The 17,857-nt window shown below is 40.5% G+C and overlaps 1 protein-coding gene and 1 long non-coding RNA gene across 2 annotated transcripts; both read right to left on the reverse strand.

Annotated features, from left to right (window-relative positions):
- Positions 1-385: 385 nt before the first annotated feature.
- On the reverse strand, positions 386-2,501 carry LOC116802262. Its single transcript, XR_004362633.1, has 2 exons — positions 1,579-2,501; positions 386-1,433 (listed from the first exon to the last, which is right to left on the reverse strand). It is a non-coding gene; the product is annotated as an uncharacterized LOC116802262 (long non-coding RNA).
- A 10,619-nt stretch (positions 2,502-13,120) lies between these two features.
- LOC6619930 (E3 SUMO-protein ligase NSE2) lies at positions 13,121-14,125 on the reverse strand. Its single transcript, XM_002044107.2, has 2 exons — positions 13,929-14,125; positions 13,121-13,879 (listed from the first exon to the last, which is right to left on the reverse strand). Exons 1-2 carry the CDS (start codon positions 14,005-14,007, stop codon positions 13,260-13,262), a joined length of 699 nt encoding a protein of 232 aa, XP_002044143.1. The 5' UTR covers positions 14,008-14,125; the 3' UTR covers positions 13,121-13,259.
- Between the last annotated feature and the right edge of the window lie 3,732 nt (positions 14,126-17,857).

Consider the following 17,857-nt stretch of genomic DNA (forward strand, 5'->3'; position numbering starts at 1 on the left):
TTTTACCCTTTTTTTCTTCGTTTATTATCATTTTCATTTTGCGCCAAGTGCGACGAAATTCAAGAACGGCGAACATCGAAATTGTAGACGAACAAGAGTGCCAGCAAGTCGAATAAAACCAGACACTCGTTCCCAAAATTCACCAGAACAACAAACATCTGTGAACCCAAAAAAAAACAAAAAAAAAAAACAAAGAGAAAGTGTTCAAAAGTGTTCTTGAAAGAAAGTTCGAAAATCCCTGAGTGCTTTAATGGCGCGGTGAAAATGCGGAAATGTGAAAATGTTTTCAAAACGGTGCGGTCGAGCTTAAAAGTTGGTCCTTTTGTTTGGCTGTTTGGTAGGCCAAGTTTGAATGAATTGGTTTGAAATTAGGCTGCGGTTGGCGATTTTTTGACTTTAACCATTTATTTCACTTTGCAGTACTACGTTTTTTGGGCTCGAAATCTCCATCGGGTTCTACAAAAAAATCTATATACACATTTACTGATGAGCATTTAAAAATGAATGAATTGCTACAATTTCGCAATTGCTGAAATTACCATAAATAATTATATATACAACAGTTTCGGAGCTTTAAGTGCCGAATATATGAGGTAATTAACTTTAATGTCCAGCCCACTTGCTTTTGCATTTGCTTCAAACGGCAGGCGGCACTTAAGCCCTTTTTCACTATTATAACCTAATTGCTGATTTACCAGATAGCTCAAGTTCCGACTTTTATGGCTCTAACCACGCCCCCCGCTCCCAAAGAAGCCCGCCCATTTTGCTTTGTTACCCGAAGGTGTTGCCAATTCAGACACGATGATCTTGCGCCGCTGAGATTGCAGATTGCAGATCGCAGATCGGAGATGGGGCACTTGGGCACTTGGGACTGAGGATTGTGGATCCGGGATCCATTAACAAGTGCAAACACTTCCTTCCGGTCGTTTGAGCTGGCATTCATCACTGGCATCGCCAGCAGCAGCAGAGCAGCATTATCATAATTATTTATTGTAAATCGTTCGCATGCAAAGGAGAGTGATTACTTCCTGTTTGTCATACATGTATGCATATATATATGTATATTCATGTTGCAGCTGCGAAGATGCCGCGATCGGTGGCGGCGTCTCTCGGATGTGGATATGGCTGTGGCTGTCTCGGATTACGGCACTTGCTACGCCACTTCGCCGCCGGCCACTTGGCGGGCTTCTCTTCTTGCCGTTGAGATGCCAATGTCAAGCCGAGATCTCCCCACGCGATATCGGTGCATATATATATATATAGCGATTCGTCTGCGCTCTGTCTGCGTCGTAATTAATTTGTATCAGCACTGATTGCACTTGTCACGCCGACGGCCCATTGTGGCGATGGTGTAACTAGCTCACTTGCTCCAGTCTGTTCCCCTCCACAGTCCATTCTTTTGTTTAGCTGGGAGTGCAGGGAAATGATCGTAGCTTTGGAAAAAGTGTTGGAAAAGTAACAACAAATCAAAGAGATTTTTTATTTATCTAGTAGATAGTATCTACTACTGTCTACTAATATCTAATAAATAACAATCTGCTTACTAGTCATTGGAAGTAGCATCTTCTCTATACTCACATATTGAATATATGGCAAACTTGCAGGTCTTTTTTCTCAGTGCACTACTGCCTTGCAGCTGACGTCGTCTTGTGACGCATACGAATACGGTAGAGCAAGAACAGCAACTGCAGTAGATAGAACTCGATTCCATACTGTTTATACCATATTTATGGACGGATTATGTCATTTGACAAGCGCAATTGTTTGCTCATTTACAGCACCGATATCGGGCATTTGAATGAACCCCCGGCTGCAGCAAGTGCCGAGTGTTGAGTGCCAAGTGCAACGGCAGGAAGTAGACGCCCAGACACGATAGAATGTGAATATATATTATATATACATTACCACCATATATACCATATATCTGGGTAAAGTCCCCCAGGTTGGACAATGCAATCGCAATTTGTTGTGTGCAGATCGATTAGGGTTGATAAATGCGATGCTAAGACTTTGATACTTCTTGTCTGGCACACAAGGAACGGGAACGTGTGAGTTAATAGTGTCGATAAGAACTCAGATCCATTAGGTAAGAGATCATAAAAGTGCCGACACACTGAGTTCAGTGCTACGTAGGCCAAATATTACACGTATTATGGTGAAATCTTTGTAGCTTTAGTAATTGTAGCAAGTAATTCATATTTTTATACCAGTTGAGATCTCTTTGATTTCTGGTTAGCCACTGATTCTTATAACCTTTTACTTAATCCTTAATCTTTAGTCAAGTCAGTAAAATGAAGCCTCAATAGTGGAGTTACCCAAAGCGATTCATCGACTGATTGCCCCACTTGTTGGCGTGGCTGCCGTTGCAGCTTGATGTTGCCGCTGTGATGTTGCTGCTGCAGTTGCAGTTGCTGCTGCAGTTGCAGCCACTAAACGCGTGGCACTTTCCGATTTCGCAATGTGCGGCTTTTTTGGCTTTTGCGGCTTGTGCGCCATGATTATGCACAAATTGCTCATTAACATTTGATATGATACTCGTTCGATGCGAGTGGCGCAAAGTCATCGTCATCATCATCATCATTAGTCAGCGCATACAAATGTGCCAGACACTTGGACAAGTTCTTGAGCAACTCTAGAATTTTGTTAGGAATTTAGCAAAATATCTTAAAGATACTGAAATGCGCTCATTGATTTGATTGCTCAAAGTGGTAATTTCATTCAAATTTCATTCATTTTTTAAAGTATATCTCCAAAGAGTTTAGCTAATTTTGCAGCTGTGTATGATCTCGCTGCTTAAACGATGAATTGTCGACTTTGGCACTGAACTGATTTCGATTCCTATTCTCTGGTCCTCAGGGCACATTCGAATTGACATTCACATTCATTCACATTTACATTCAAACTCGCATTCACATTCAGATGAACAATAAGAATCACGATGAGTGCGCCAGACCGTGAGCGCTCTATAAATATTTAAAGCGAATTACGTGGACTTCTTCGTTGTCTTTGTGTGTGGCCTATATATGTATGTGCATATGTCTATCTATATGGAAACTGCATTCCCGTATAATCACTATAATCACTTGCTAAGCCAAGACTTAGCCAGACGAGACTAAGAACAAAAGTCAATGCAGCTGTTTCTCTAATTGGGGCCAGGGGCGTGGCAATCGGGGGCTCTTTATGGCCAGAACAATGCAAGCTGTAAGTGAGATACCCCCCTCCTCCCCTTCCACCACTTCCCCCTCAACTTGCCACACCAATTGTAAAGTGTAAAATAAACTGTGTACCCGGTCAATAGCTGTCTATAATTATCAAGAAAAAATTAATTATGGAAGAAAAACACTGAGCAAACAACTGGCGAATCGGAATTGAAATTCGTTAAGTTAAGCGAACGTATGATAATAAAAACCAAAAACAAAAAAAAAAAACAGAAAAAAGGGAGCTCCGGTTGGAATATATGTATGTACAGGGGTGCAGGGTGATCCCCGGTGATCCCTGGGTGAATCAAATGATCCCAGTGATTCCATGCCGCGCGGTAATTACCCCTAAATGCGAATGGAAACATTCTCATTTTTATGAGGCACACGCTGGCCGGCGAGACAATGTGTTTATGGATTGGATCGGATCAGATTGGATGAGATGGATGGGATCGGATCGGACCAGATCGGTGCGTTGATTGCTTTATTCGCAGCGTAAAGTTCTCTCCATAGCATCATCAGCCTAATGATAAGCGTAGCCATCATCAACAGCTTCATTAATGCTAATCATCCGCCACATGCCGAGGGAACCACCAGGAATCCGGAGGGGATGGGGGTTTAAATCGGCGGCGGTTGTGTAATAAGGGGAAATTCGAAATGCATGGCAGGGAATTTTCAGTGGAAAATCGAAAGGGTTGAGTCTATAACTTTATATGCATTTGACGTGGAAAACCGAAACCGAGGGTAAACAACAAATTGCATACTATATACACTAATAGTTGGACAGGGATAGAGTTAAAGCTCTATGGAAGCCAGTGGGTTAGAGATTCGTGATGAATAAATCATCAGCGCCACGAAAATGGGACTGCAAATGGGGAGCAAGTGTGCCATAAAGCGGCGTGTGAAGTTTTCCCAGTGGTGGTCAGTTCTTGGGGAATACCAATACCCCCACCACTACACACACACACATGGTATAGCTGCATGGCACAGCGCTGACCTCGACACGTCCTTGACCTCGGCACATCAAAAACACGCCCAATTCCCCGGCGATGGGATGCATGTAATTGGAAAGGGATGGACAGCTTGTTATTGTTCATGTCGCTGCCACATTAAATGGGAATTGAAAAATTCATTTTTAAACATTTGTTTACATGACTCCAAGCAGCCGAACAAGAAGAAGAACAAGAAGTTGGGGCAGTGGGGTTTGTGCTTTTGGTTTTTGGCGCTCATGATATCGAAGCACAAAGTTGAAAGACAAATAAACGACGGAAAAGTGCAAATAGGCAAAAAACGACGGCACCAACAACAATAAAAGACACAGATTAACAAAAATAAACATAAACAAAAGAAGCAGATACAACAAGTGAAATAAAGCAGAATGAACACCAATCAAAGTCAAAACGAACTTGAAATACGCTCGGCTACTAACTAAAATACACACTGAAGTTAACACAAATACAAATAATTAGTTGAAACTCTTTCTTTGGTAATTGTACGCAAAAGAAAGCATTTCTTTTGCTAAATATCAAATTCGAACAAATGATTTAAGTAATAATGTTTATTACAAACAAATTCAAATGAAATCACTTTTGAAGTCTATAGAATAACGAAAACGTTTGCGATATTGTTAATTCCATAAACTTTTAATTAAAATTAGTGCGAATTTTTCGTTTCGTTGTATAATGCCTATATAGTTTATATTTCTTTCATCTACTCCAAGAAATGGAATTGCGATCATATAAAATCGCTGGTGAATAAGGTGTTAAAAAACACAGCAAACTTGAGCGAGTTAATTTGTGCACTTATTGTTGCTTTTGCTGAAATTTCTGGCTGTTTAATTTTCGGCCAATCTGCCAATTAATGGTGTTATTTCTGTTGTTACTGTGGCGTACAACATTTTAACAATACCGATTTATTTATCTGGTTTTTTGTATCCCCCCCTGGCATTATTGTTTATTTACATTTGTTTGGCGAATTGTTATTGCTACCGTTTTTTCACTGTTGTTCAGTTCTCAGTTTTTTAGTCGTGTCGGTTTTTTATTTCTCATTGAATTTCGGGCTTCTGTTGAAGTTGAAGGCTTGTGGGAGATTTTGTTTTTGGAGTTTTATTTTGGTTTGGTTCGGTTTTATATATATTTTTTTTGTTTTTATTGGAGTGACAGCTGTTCACAAGTGTCTGTCTGGCCAAAACGGAAAGTTGAAACGTCAGTTGCAGGAGACTTTGTTGGCCAAATGTAAGCCGATATCCCGGGGCTGCTGTCACCAGAAGAAGAACTCGTATCCTCGAGATACACTCGCACAGCCATGCTCACTGATGCAGTCTGTGGATGCCCACGAAATGAGATCGGCTATTTTTAGCGCGCTATAATTTATACTCAAATAAAACTTGAAGCGGGCGAGAAAAGTTCGCAGTTGCCCACAAATCAGATATGTATTTTCGTATCGCCAAGTGCCACTCCGCTCTGTTTACCCCCGATTTTAGCGCCCTCCGATCCCAATTCTCAATTCCCAAATGCCCAACTGAATGAACCTAAATCCCCCACCGCCCCGCTTACGGGCATGCCAACTCCCCCTGACCCACAAAGTGCCCACTTTTGCTTATTTGTAATTGATACTTGATCTGGTGGAGCGTATAAAAGCCACTTTAGGCGTTGCCATTACGTCACCTTGAGTCAGCCTTAGCTTCAGTTTCAGCTACAGCTTCGGCATCAGCATCAGATTCAGCATCAGATTCAGATTCAGTTTTAGCTGTAGCGTTAGCTTTAGCTTTGGCGTCACAGTAACAGCTGTAGCTACAGATACAGATACAGATACAGATACAGATACAGATACAGATACAGATACAGATACAGATACATATACAGATACAGATACAGATACAGATACATATACAGATACAGATACAGATACAGATACATATACAGATACAAATACAAATACAAATACAGATACAGATACAGATACAGATACAGATACAGATACATATATAGTTACAGATACAGATACAGATACAGATATAGTTACAGATACAGATACAGATACAGATACATATATAGTTACAGATACAGATACAGATACAGATACATATATAGTTACAGATACAGATACAGATACAAATACAGATACAGATACATTTACAGATACAGATACAGATACAGATACAGATACAGATACATTTACAGATACAGATACATTTACAGATACAGATACATTTACAGATACAGATACAGATACATTTACATATATAGTTACAGATACAGATACAGATACAGATACAGATACATATATAGTTACAGATACAGATACAGATACAGATACATTTACAGATACAGATACATTTACAGATACAGATACATTTACAGATACAGATACAGATACATATATAGTTACAGATACAGATACAGATACAGATACAGATACAGATACATATATAGTTACAGATACAGATACAAATATAGTTACAGATACAGATACAGATACAGATTTTAATATTTGCAGGTTACATTAAGTTTTAATTTACTTATAAAGCACTTTCTAACAAATGCTAAGTGAATGTGCAACATTCTAAGCCGAAGATCTTTCAGGTAGCATTTGGCTTCGAAGTGAGACTCGGACTTGAAGTGAGTGTATGAGCAGGGGAAAACTGCGAGCCGAGTCTCAATCAAAACCAAACAGAGACATAGAGATAAGATGCCGAATTAGAATTCGGCTCAACTCTGATCGGCAGTTGAGATCGCGACGACAGCAGCAACAACAAACAAGTGGGCAATGCACTGGGAAAAAAGGTGTACTAAATAACAAAGACATAATTTTCAAATGGATTTTTTTCCTAATTACAAGATTTAAATAAATTTTTATGTTCTCAGTAAAACATCAGCGAGTTGAGAAGATAAAATAATATATTTTTTAATATCTGCTTAACTTTTTCTTCTAAACAATTTCGTTTCAATAACTCTAGAGAGTTATTTCATTCTCTCTAATATGCAGTTATCATTTTCAAAGTGGTACCCTAGTTTTTGTCAGTGCATCGGGCTTGAACCAAAACAGCTGTTTCTGCCATGGATTTTGATTTTTTTCAGCGCTACTTTCGAGACCCCGTCACTGTTTACGCGCTCTTCACGCTTCGGAAATTTGTTCGAGAGATTTTCAGCGACAAAGTCTGAAAAGACTGAAACTGGTCTGGCCACCCGCCCCCTTCGGCCCCGCCCCTTTTCGACCATTCCATGTGTGCGAGCATTGAAAAGAAAAACATAAATTTTATACGAGTAATTTAAAAATGCATAGCAAAAAGTTCAGCAAAGGCAAGCGGCACGAAAAAAGCCGTGTTTATTATTATTTTTATTTTTATTTGATTCGGCCGCTGTTGCTTTTGGTGTTGTTGCATTGCCATTGCCACTACCACTTGCAGCTGCTTAATTAATCAGTTTTAATTTTAATTTTCCATAAATAAGAGCAGCAAATTGTGGCCCATTGTTGCCGGCCAACAATGCCACGAAAAGTTGAATGTCAAAATGGGAGCGACCCTTCAAAGGCACAGAAAACTGCAGGGGAAAACCTCAAAAAGTGGGTGGTTTGGGTGGCCATTTCTTTTTTCGTTTCGTTTCGTTCATGTTTCTTGTTTCTTGTTGTTTGCGGCCTTTTGCGTTTTTCCTTGCCAGTTGTTGTTTTTGTTTGCGGCAAGGACCTCAACGCACGAGCAGCAGCAGCAGCAAATGTCCTGCGGTAATAAAGTGAAAAACGAAACTCGAGGCAAGATGAAAGCCAAAGGAGGAGGAGGAATACCCCGTTCGGCGAGCATAAGCAGCTGAATCTGGGGAAAAGCTGCTGCAGGAAAATGCATTTGAATGGACTGCAACGCAGCCGCGGGCGGGGGGGAAATGGCACAGTCGGGGATTCCCCGAGGCGGCAAGGAAAATTCGTTCAAGGCAGGTGAAAAACAGGTGCACAGAAAACGGATACAAGCTTTACATTAGTGGGTTACTTAGCCTCAATGGAAAAAGTGGGGGGCACGGAACTGGGGAAACCCCACTTTACTCGGATATCGTTAAACCGAGACGCAGCTCCCCTCGAAATTATAGTATAGCTTCAATACTTTAATCAATGTAAGATCCACAGGAAATTGGTTGAAGTAACTTTAACCTAGTTGGAGTGCTGAACGCATTTAAAGTTTGATTTAATATTTGATATGGGCATTGGCATTACTTTTTGCCCAGCTGTATATTAACTTTAATACCAAATCGTTTATCAATCGCTTGGTAACATTTATTTCACTCTCTATAAATCACAAATGTATTAACTTTTATGCTATCATTAAGCAAATACAATATGCCAGAGAATGCGGCGATCCTTCTTGTTGAAAAGAAATGATAAGCCGGCATATCGATGGCGCGGGAATCCATAAATAAAAGATTGATACGACTTTAAATCAACTCGTTAAATCGTATGATTAAACAAGAACCCCCCACAAGAATCAAAGTCATTTGGAAAACTGCTGCTTGGAATTTTAAAACAGCTTCACGCTCGAATTCTATTTGTTTGTTAATAAATCAATAAGAAAATATTTGATTTCATCTGGATCTGTATAATACCAGATGAGCATCTGCACTTTTGTCTATTCGACTAGCACTTGATAAATCTTCATAGAATTTTTTTGTTTATTAAACGAATGTGCTAACTTAGCAGCAAGCAATGTAGTAAACGGCAGTTTTATAATTTCAGCTCTTATTTTTATGGATTTTGATGAATCAAGTAATGTGATTTCAAAAACATTTAATGTACGATTAGATTTTTTTGCATTTTTGAGCTGCTTCTAAAATTGTTTATCTTAAAATATTTGCTTGTGGAAAGGAATTATTCGTAAGAGCAACTAATACAGTATGACATTTTAACCAATCTTAACCCTCTCCCCTCGCAAAAAGTTAAGTTACAGTTCCGCTCTTGGCGGCCTTTGTTTGCCACATTTGCCGTTTGACGTCTGCTGCAAAATTGCATCATTCGAAGCAATTTCCACTTGTCTAGATTGCTGCTAAGAACCATCCACTGCCCAACGCCCTTAACCCCCCTAGCCCCGTTAACCCATTCCATGGGCTGTCAAAGCGCCAAGCGTTCTGTTTGGCATTGAAATTCTAGAGAAGATTGCGCTTAACTGCACTCCGCTCCGGGGAATGCGACTGCAACTGCGTTTAGTTCGGAGATTCATCCAGGGAATGCAATTTTCAGACCGCCGGAAGGGGTTAAGCGGGGGTGGGGCCAGGGGGTTAAGGAGTGTAGGGGTATCGGATTGCGGGGGTTCTCCAGAACGAAGCTCGTGGCGCGTTATCACCGCAGACAAACAAGCGATTCTCGGTCATAACACACTACCCCGGGAAATCCCAGCGCGTTTTGCACTCTCTTTTTTTTTTTCAGCCAGGATCTGCATTGTAGCTGCTGGCCTGAAGGCCAAGAGCATTTGCGGAAAACAATTTCGCCATCGATGAGGAAGCAGCAGCACTCGAAATCCTAAAAATCGAACCACACTTTATCATTCCTCCCGCTTCTGGTTTTGGCTTAAGCTTTTGTATATTTTATGGGGTTGGAGGGCGTCATTTCGTTATCGAAAGGGGCCAAAAGCTGTCTGACAAAATGAAGCTGCAAACAGTAGTTTAGTTGGCAGTTTGCGAATATCTAACACCCATTAATCAGGATTTTCTGTTGCTAACATCAATGTGAAATTCTATCATCAACATGGCAAATGTAAGATAATTAATTATTTAGTTTCTTCTTTATATTGAGAAAAAAAATGAATATCGTATTTATTAACTTGATTTACCTACGTAACTTTTTTATGTGGGAAGAGGCCAAAGAACGCATTACATAGTTGGGCTAACCAATTAGAAATGAGATTCGAGTCTTAAAGAGCGAGAAAGCAAGTGATCTTTGAGCCTGGTATGAGCTAATAAAAGCAACAAAAACAGCAAGAGTCTCTCACGTTCTCTTCTATACTCCGTACTTCTGGAGAAAGGGGGTATGTGCATATTGAAAACTCACCAGGTTCAAATCCAAAACTCTATTTCAGTTAAAGTTTAAACGATCAGTACAGAAAATTATTGGTCTGCTCTTTATCAATTGCTTATTTTGCTTATTCTACTTTAAATAATAATAAATTTAAGCGAGACATTGTATCTTCTGGACAATCATAGACTTCATATTAACACCTTAATCTCTGGACCTATGTATGACTATGACTTCTAAAAACCTAACATAACTTTATATCTAGTTTATTGGAAACCCTGTTAATTCATAAAAAACGTTTTAATCGCCATTTTATTCGAATAAAGGGTATCCCACAGTTGGCAGCCCCACAACTGCAACTCTTCTTGTTCTCTCTTTCTCTCGATGTTCCCTTCGCCGGCGCACTATGGGAAAGTTGATCACATTTTCTGGCCAGATTTGATAACTCCAGAGGAAGAGGGAGAAGGAGATATTAAGATAATTATTTTTTTTTTGCATCGGGTTACACTAGCACATATCTCTTATGTTACCAAAAATTGTGGGCGTGGTACATCCCACTTTTTAATTAAAACTATCTTGGCAACAATCTATTTCATGAATGATGCTTGCTGCATTCATTTTAAATCCCTTTTGAAAGTTAAGTTTTTATCACAACAATATTTTAGACGACTTACATTTTCACGGTTTTAAGGGGAAACACTATTTTTAATTAGTAAGTTAGTTTTGACAGACACAAACACATAATACGAGCCAGACGGCTTAAAACTAAAAAAAAAACGATTTGGTTCAAAAGATATTTATATATTTGGTTGAAGGAAAAAACTTAACGTTGCAGACAAACATATTTTGTTGTGGCGCCATCTATATTTATTTCTGGTATGCAGAACTAAACATTGGTTAATAATGAATGCATTTAATCGACCGACTTTCATAAAATATGTTTTGACCAAAAAAAGGGGGTAAATTTCCCATAGTGAGGCGGTTCGGTCAAAGAAGATCGGGAGGAAGAGGAACAGAAGATCGCTTGCAGTTTTCTGTATCTGTGTTTTCTGTATTATAACTGAAAGGCGAACCAGAAACAAAAACAATAACAAGAATAAAAAACAATAATAAATAACAAATAATAAATAACAAATCAAATTGACTCTTCAATAACCAAATGCAATTTCCCACATTATACACTTACTTGTTTTCTTGCTTCTTTGTTTTGTTCTGTAGAAGATCTCGTTCGAAAAAAATGAGGGAATCACAAAAATCAAAACAAGAGTCGAACTAATTAAAAAGCAAGCCAACTAATACACGCATACACAAACAAACACACACACTCGTACGCACAGTAAAAAAAAGTGAAAACAAAAATGAACGAATTAGTTGAACCACGTTTTAGTTGTTGTTGGTATGCTTGGGTTTTGTTTTGCTCAAATATTATAAATGGCAAAGAAATAAATCCAAACACACGCGCTCGAAAATCAAAAGTCAACTTTGTTGGTGCTGTTGTTGTTGTTGTTTCTGCTGTTCTTATCACACGTTCTCCGCTTTTCTCTGGTTTTATTTTCAGTTAAAGTTAGTTAAAGTTAGTTAGAGTTTTCCGCCGAACGTCCGCCACCCGCGACTGTAATTTAGAGAATGAAATTTGGAGCGGAATCGCAGCGCAGCGAACCAAGCCCGCACAGTGGGCCCAAAACCCACAAACATGTGATGCCTGCAAAACAAGTGCTAGACAACAAATTAATGGCAGGAAAATAACGCTGCTTACTATTTGGTTTTCAAGTGTGCCTAACTCATAAATATAATAATAGTTATACCATACGTGTTTTATGAAATTTGTGGGCCTCTTTGTTAAGCCCCTAGTTATGCCCTTTATGGGATAGCTTCACCTTATCCTTATAGTTGGTTTCCAACATAAGCATACTCAATACCGTTCACACTTGCCTCACTGTGCGGCGTCGCGAACAAAACACAACATGTTCGAACGCAGCTTCGGTTCGGGGCTCCACTACGAACGTGGTTCGATGGCGAGTTCGAGTTCGAGACGAGTTGCAGCGCCAACTTCGCTTTTAAAAAGCTATTTTCAAAATTTAAGAAGCCGTTTTAACGGTGGTTTAAAATGAAAACACAGCGCAGTCTTTGTTTTTTGGGGAGCATTATAAGTTCTACTTAAGTTATATTTCGAACAAGAGAGAATGCTATATCAGAACTCCCCGACTAGCAGATACCCGTTACTCAGCTGGCCACAAGACTAAAACAACTATGAAATAATATTAAGCCGTTTTTCAAAAGTGTAGGCGTAGCACTTTTGTGCGGTTTGCAAAATGGGTAAACAAACTTGCGCTGCGTCTATGTCTCTAGAATCTGTATGTTTATTCTCAACCTTCTAGCTTTAATAGTTCCTGAGATCTAGGCAATCACACGGACATGACCAGACCGACTCGGCTTTTGATCCTAATCAAGAATATGTCGCAGCGTTGGCATTTTCTTGCGCCTGATCTTCCATATTGGCAAATAAACTTTTCGAGTGAAGCGAATTCCAACCGGCGTGCTCGATCGTCTGTATGCAACTGATCGTATTTTCTACGCATCGATCTATCCTTTACACACCCTAGCTGGACTACACTTGGCGACAGCGCGACAACGCCGTCGCCTCACTCGTAACGGTACTTTGGCGCCAGTCATATTCTACGTTGTAGTCAAATTCTAAGAATGTCCTCACGATATACCAAACTCATTGCGCGCGCAGCTGCGTCTTGCAAGCACAGTGGTCAAACCATGCTAATAATATGACAGACACGTACAGTGGTCAAAATACATTCGTAATGCGACAAATATATATACTTTATATAGTCGTAGACGCTGTTACTTACTTTTCAACGAATCTAGTATACCCTTTTACTGTACAAGTAACGGGTATAAAAATATATCATAAGATTCGAAAATTATTTTCAATCAATCCAAAGGAGTGTTTTTTTATTTATGAAGGTAATTCTTAACAAAACTTGACGTCTTATTTAAATCTTAAAGTTTAAAGGCGCTTATTATTTGCTTATTAGTCGACAAGAATGAAGTTGCGCATAATTAATGATCTGCCTGTTCCTCGACCTCCGAGGAAGATTCATCCTCGATCGCGTTGGACATGCGCTGTTGCAACTTCTGCTGTAGGTCGTGGTCCTTGACCAGGTGCACTGGCTGGATGTAGGACCTGTTGGCACAGCCGAGCACCGGGCATCGAATGCCAATGTTGTCCTTAATGATCAGCATCACCGAGTCGCGGTCGTAGACGTGGCCGCAAATTTTGTTACGCACGGGGTTCTTTATCAGGGCCTTGGACCAGGGATCGTAGAGCGAGAAGACCTCGGCGCCAGTGGCTTCCATGATAAGGTCCTCATCATGGGCGGGGCCATTCGCTTGACCATTGCTTTCCGCACCCTCCTGGGGAGCTGCCGATTCCAGCGCTTTCATGAAGTTCTTGAACTCGGCTGAGTTCTTGACATCGATGCGCTTTTGCTCCACCGCTGCGGAGCGCTCCTTCCAGACTTCCTCGAACTTATCGACGGTGTTGCAAGAGTTTTTGGCATCCTTCAGAGCCTTGTTGAGCAATTGGTGCTTGCTCTTCATTCGGATGAGATCCTCGGCGATCTCCACCTGCTGGTCCAGCAACTTCTGGATATCCCCGCCATCGTTGAAATCAGAAACGACTGTGGGTGGGAGTGTTTTAAAGATGTCTCGGTGTGTCACATTGCTTACATTCTGCCATTTCCTTGAAGAACTTATGGTTTTCCAATAAAGTGCTAAGTGCCGAATCCACATGGTAATTTAAGTCCATTTTAGAGCCCAAATGTTATGCAGACGCTTCTAGGATATTTGGATATGTGTTCAAGACAGACGCTTCGGTTCAGCTAGGACCGATAAGTTCGATAGGCAGCGTATCGAGGGTGTAATCGTTATTTTCGAACTGTTAATAATAGTGATGTGCGTGAAATAAGCGTCGCTAAGTTAGCGTCTATGGCGGAGTGGTAGAATTTGGAACATGGGGAAGTTTTTTATTTATTTATATAGGTTTATAGGTGAATTCTAAAAAATACAAAATGCAAAAATATTAAGAAAAGAAAGATCTAACTATCTATGTACGACTTAAGTTTATAGGATCCAAGAAGGTATGTAAACTATCCAATTAAAAAATGGGCTACGCACTCTTATGGGAATATCTAGCTAGACTATCTTAAAGGAAATTTCAGGAAAATAAAAAAATAGTTTACACAGCTTTTGAGATAATTGCATAACAGTGGGTCAATTATGAACAAAAAAGATCTCATGAAATACATTTATGTTTGGTGTTGATCACAAAGCGTGTTCCGGAATGCCGTGCTTATAGGCTTATGAAGAACTAATTGTGTAGTGATCTTGGAAAATTGCATCAAAAAACAAAAGGAAATGCTATAGTCGAGTTTCCCGATCATCAGATACCCGATACTCAGCTAGTGTGAATGCGAACGCGAAATTTAATAATTTTTCTGAGATATCAATAGATATTGGGGAATAAAATGAGTAAAAATTTTAAAATTGTTTAAAAATGTGGGCGTGACTGTTTTGTGCGGTTTGTGGGCGTTAGAGCGGGCGTGGCAACATCTCTATGCTTAATCTCAACCTTCTAGATTTTATAGTTCCTGAGATCTAGGCAATCGTACGGACATGACCAGACCGACTCGGCTATTGATCCTGATCAAGAATATATATACTTTATATAGTCGTAGACGCATCCTTCTGCCTGTTACATACTTTTCAACGAATCTAGTATACTCTACAAGTAACGGGTATAAAAATGTTTAAAATTAACTGAAATAAAAAACCGGCAAGTATATACAATGTTTCATAAAAAATATAGTTCCCTATTTAAGGATCTCAATGGCCAACTTGGCTCATATACCCTCGACGGCAAAAGCTACAAAAGAGTGTTAATAAAAATGCGACTTAATTATTTTGGAAACATAACTCGATTCTCCACTGACCGTTGATTTCGGTCCACGAAATGGAAATTCGTGCAACCAAAAGCCAAAAATTATTGGCGGTCCTACCCGAATCAACTGGCGACTGGACGTGACCCTTGACGCTGAGGGATTATGGTCCAATTTGGAACTGGAAAAGAGTCGGGAATGTTAATCAGCTGCCAATTAGCTGTCTGTTCAGCATATTCCGGGCTCCAAGAATCCCAGAATTATGCAAAAGCACAACGAATGCAAATTGAATTACGCAGAAAGGGTAGACCCGTTTCAGACTTGGCTCTTGTGCATTTTATTATATTACATTTTTGATTATATTTATAAATAAGAATGTGTGTGAAACACATATGGTTCATATGCATATCTTAATTCATAACACAGTGCTATTATATTTATGTTAAAAATGTTTATTGTAATGCTTTAAAATGCATAAAAATGGTGATTTGGCGGCAGAATCCCTCATTGATTCCACGATGTTATATGTAATGCAAGGTCTAATTCTTTTTGCAAGGACTCTGTGCTGAGAGGACAGCATCAGAGTTTTCCCGCTGCGAAAAAAAAACCCTTTCTGCCTTATAAATCTCCCAGGCTGTCGAATTAAGCACTTCCCCTCGCTCACCCCGCTCTTGCCACCTTGTTGTTGTTGTTGGCCATAATTCGTGGCAACTTTGACATCCTGTCAATTAGAGAAGAAGTCAGCAATTGCAGCCATCCCTGGCCCCCGGTATCCATCGCTCCCATTGCCACCCACTGGCAAACTCATTTCAGAGTAAATTAAAAGACACTGCTTCCCGTGGCAGTTGGGAAAATGTGGAAAAGTGCGTGGGAAATCGGGTCAAATCGAAGGGTATTTGTTATTGAAGGGCTAAAACATACAGATAAAATGTAAAATAAACATGCAACCGCAATATTTCAACGAAACGAACGTTTCTGCATTGAAATACCTTTCGGGCAGGAACTACGGGATGTAATCCGTCTACTCTGTGGCCAGGCTTTGTGGGAAAATGCCTCGTTGGCATAAATAATTCAGAAAACTGAAGGGGAAGACAATGCCAGGCGACAGTTGAAGTACGAGTGGCAAAAAGGACAAAAAGGACAACCGGGACATTTTAACCATGTCCTTGTGGAGCCCCTCTGACAAATGACAAATGCAGTGGACTTAATTACATCTCCGCAATCTCAGTCATCCCGGAGAGAAACCCTCCACTTGCCATCAACGGGTTTTGGCATCCGTTTTCACTTTCAGGCCCAGTTCGCCCACAACCCAGTTGCCATTTGGCATTTCCCACATCCCAGTGCCATTTCCCATTTGCCATTTCCCAGCGCCCAGGTGCGAAGCGGTAGCGTTGTGTGGGCGGAAAAGCCAGTGGAGAGAGGACACCTGTTGCATATTGCATTTCAAAAGAGTGCAACGCTGACTAATTGCTGCTTGTTAACAGGCCCAGCCAAAAGGGGTAATTGCGGAAAATTGAGACTCTGAAATGGCGGAAAGGCTGCAGCAGATGGAGGCTTTGGCCTTGGAACATGCCACTCGATTGGCGGCGAACCCCCACCAATATTCCCAGGAAATCAACAACAAAACACAGCTATCATTATGTCGTTCTCTCAAATGCTGTAAGGGGATATCACTGCCAGAGAAGTATGAAAGTTTCTGCGGATTTCAAGCAAATTAACTTTAGTTTTATGGTGAATTTAATCGATATATCCTAACCAGTGAACAGTTATGCAATTTATATACTATTTAAGTTCTTTAATAGTTCCTGTCCCGGCTGCAAAAGCGAAGGGCGATGCCAAGTTTTCTCGTGGCTGCACCTTGGCGCATCCTAATTACAGGACGCTTTGATCAAAGTTTTCCCTTGATTTTCCAGCTAATCAAAGGGGCCTGTCAAAGCCATTTGCATTCGCTCAGAAGGGCATCAATGTGACTGGGGACGGAAGCAAATGCAATCCATAGATTACAACGTTGAATGCGGTTATCTAGTGTGTGGCCCAACAAAATCAGTAACTTTAAATTCGCAAGACTTTGCCCACTTGTTGTTTAAAATGTGCGGAAACAGGCGACTTCGCTGGTGGCCCCACCTGTTAGCTACCGAGTGTCGAGTCCTGTCTAGTGGTAATTTAATTTATACGCTGACCCGCCCATTGACGTGGATATTCTATAACGCTGACTTGTGCAGTCGCAGCTGGAGCTACTGGTAAACAAAATGTATTCTAATTACGGACCTGCAGCGACAAATGTCCTTGGCCCACTCACTGCGCCACCGAGGCACTGAGCCACCGAACCACTCAGCACCACACCCCATCAATTGACATCATGCAGCTTATTTATTTACGACGCACTTGCGCCACTCCGCCTCAGGTGGTGGTGTCCTCTGCAGCGACTACCTTCTACTACCGGGAACTACTACTATCTGGGCCAGTCATGTGCATTCGCCAGATTCAGATGCACAGTTCTTCTTACAGAATAATAACTAATTGCTATTGTTTAAGAGAAATATAACCAAGCTGCGAACTGGGATAACCAACTAAAAGTAAATCACTTCGATGGCATGGCCCAATCCGTATCCGGCCTGCTCCATCCTCACTGACCAAGGGTTAGGGCCTGGTCCATAACTTTGCTTTAATGCAGTTTCAAAAGTCGACGAAAGATATCCGAAATTAAACAATGGCCACCTG

Source organism: Drosophila sechellia, chromosome X (assembly GCF_004382195.2).
Source record: "Drosophila sechellia strain sech25 chromosome X, ASM438219v1, whole genome shotgun sequence".
Taxonomy (NCBI): domain Eukaryota; kingdom Metazoa; phylum Arthropoda; class Insecta; order Diptera; family Drosophilidae; genus Drosophila; species Drosophila sechellia.

Excerpts from the sequence above, each read along its gene's own strand:
- LOC6619930 (XM_002044107.2), bottom strand. The coding sequence starts at position 14,007 with ATGGACTTAAATTACCATGTGGATTCGGCACTTAGCACTTTATTGGAA. Across the intron at positions 13,880-13,928 it reads CTTCAAGGAAATGGCAGAAT|TCGTTTCTGATTTCAACGAT; the intron begins GTAAGCAATGTG and ends TCCCACCCACAG.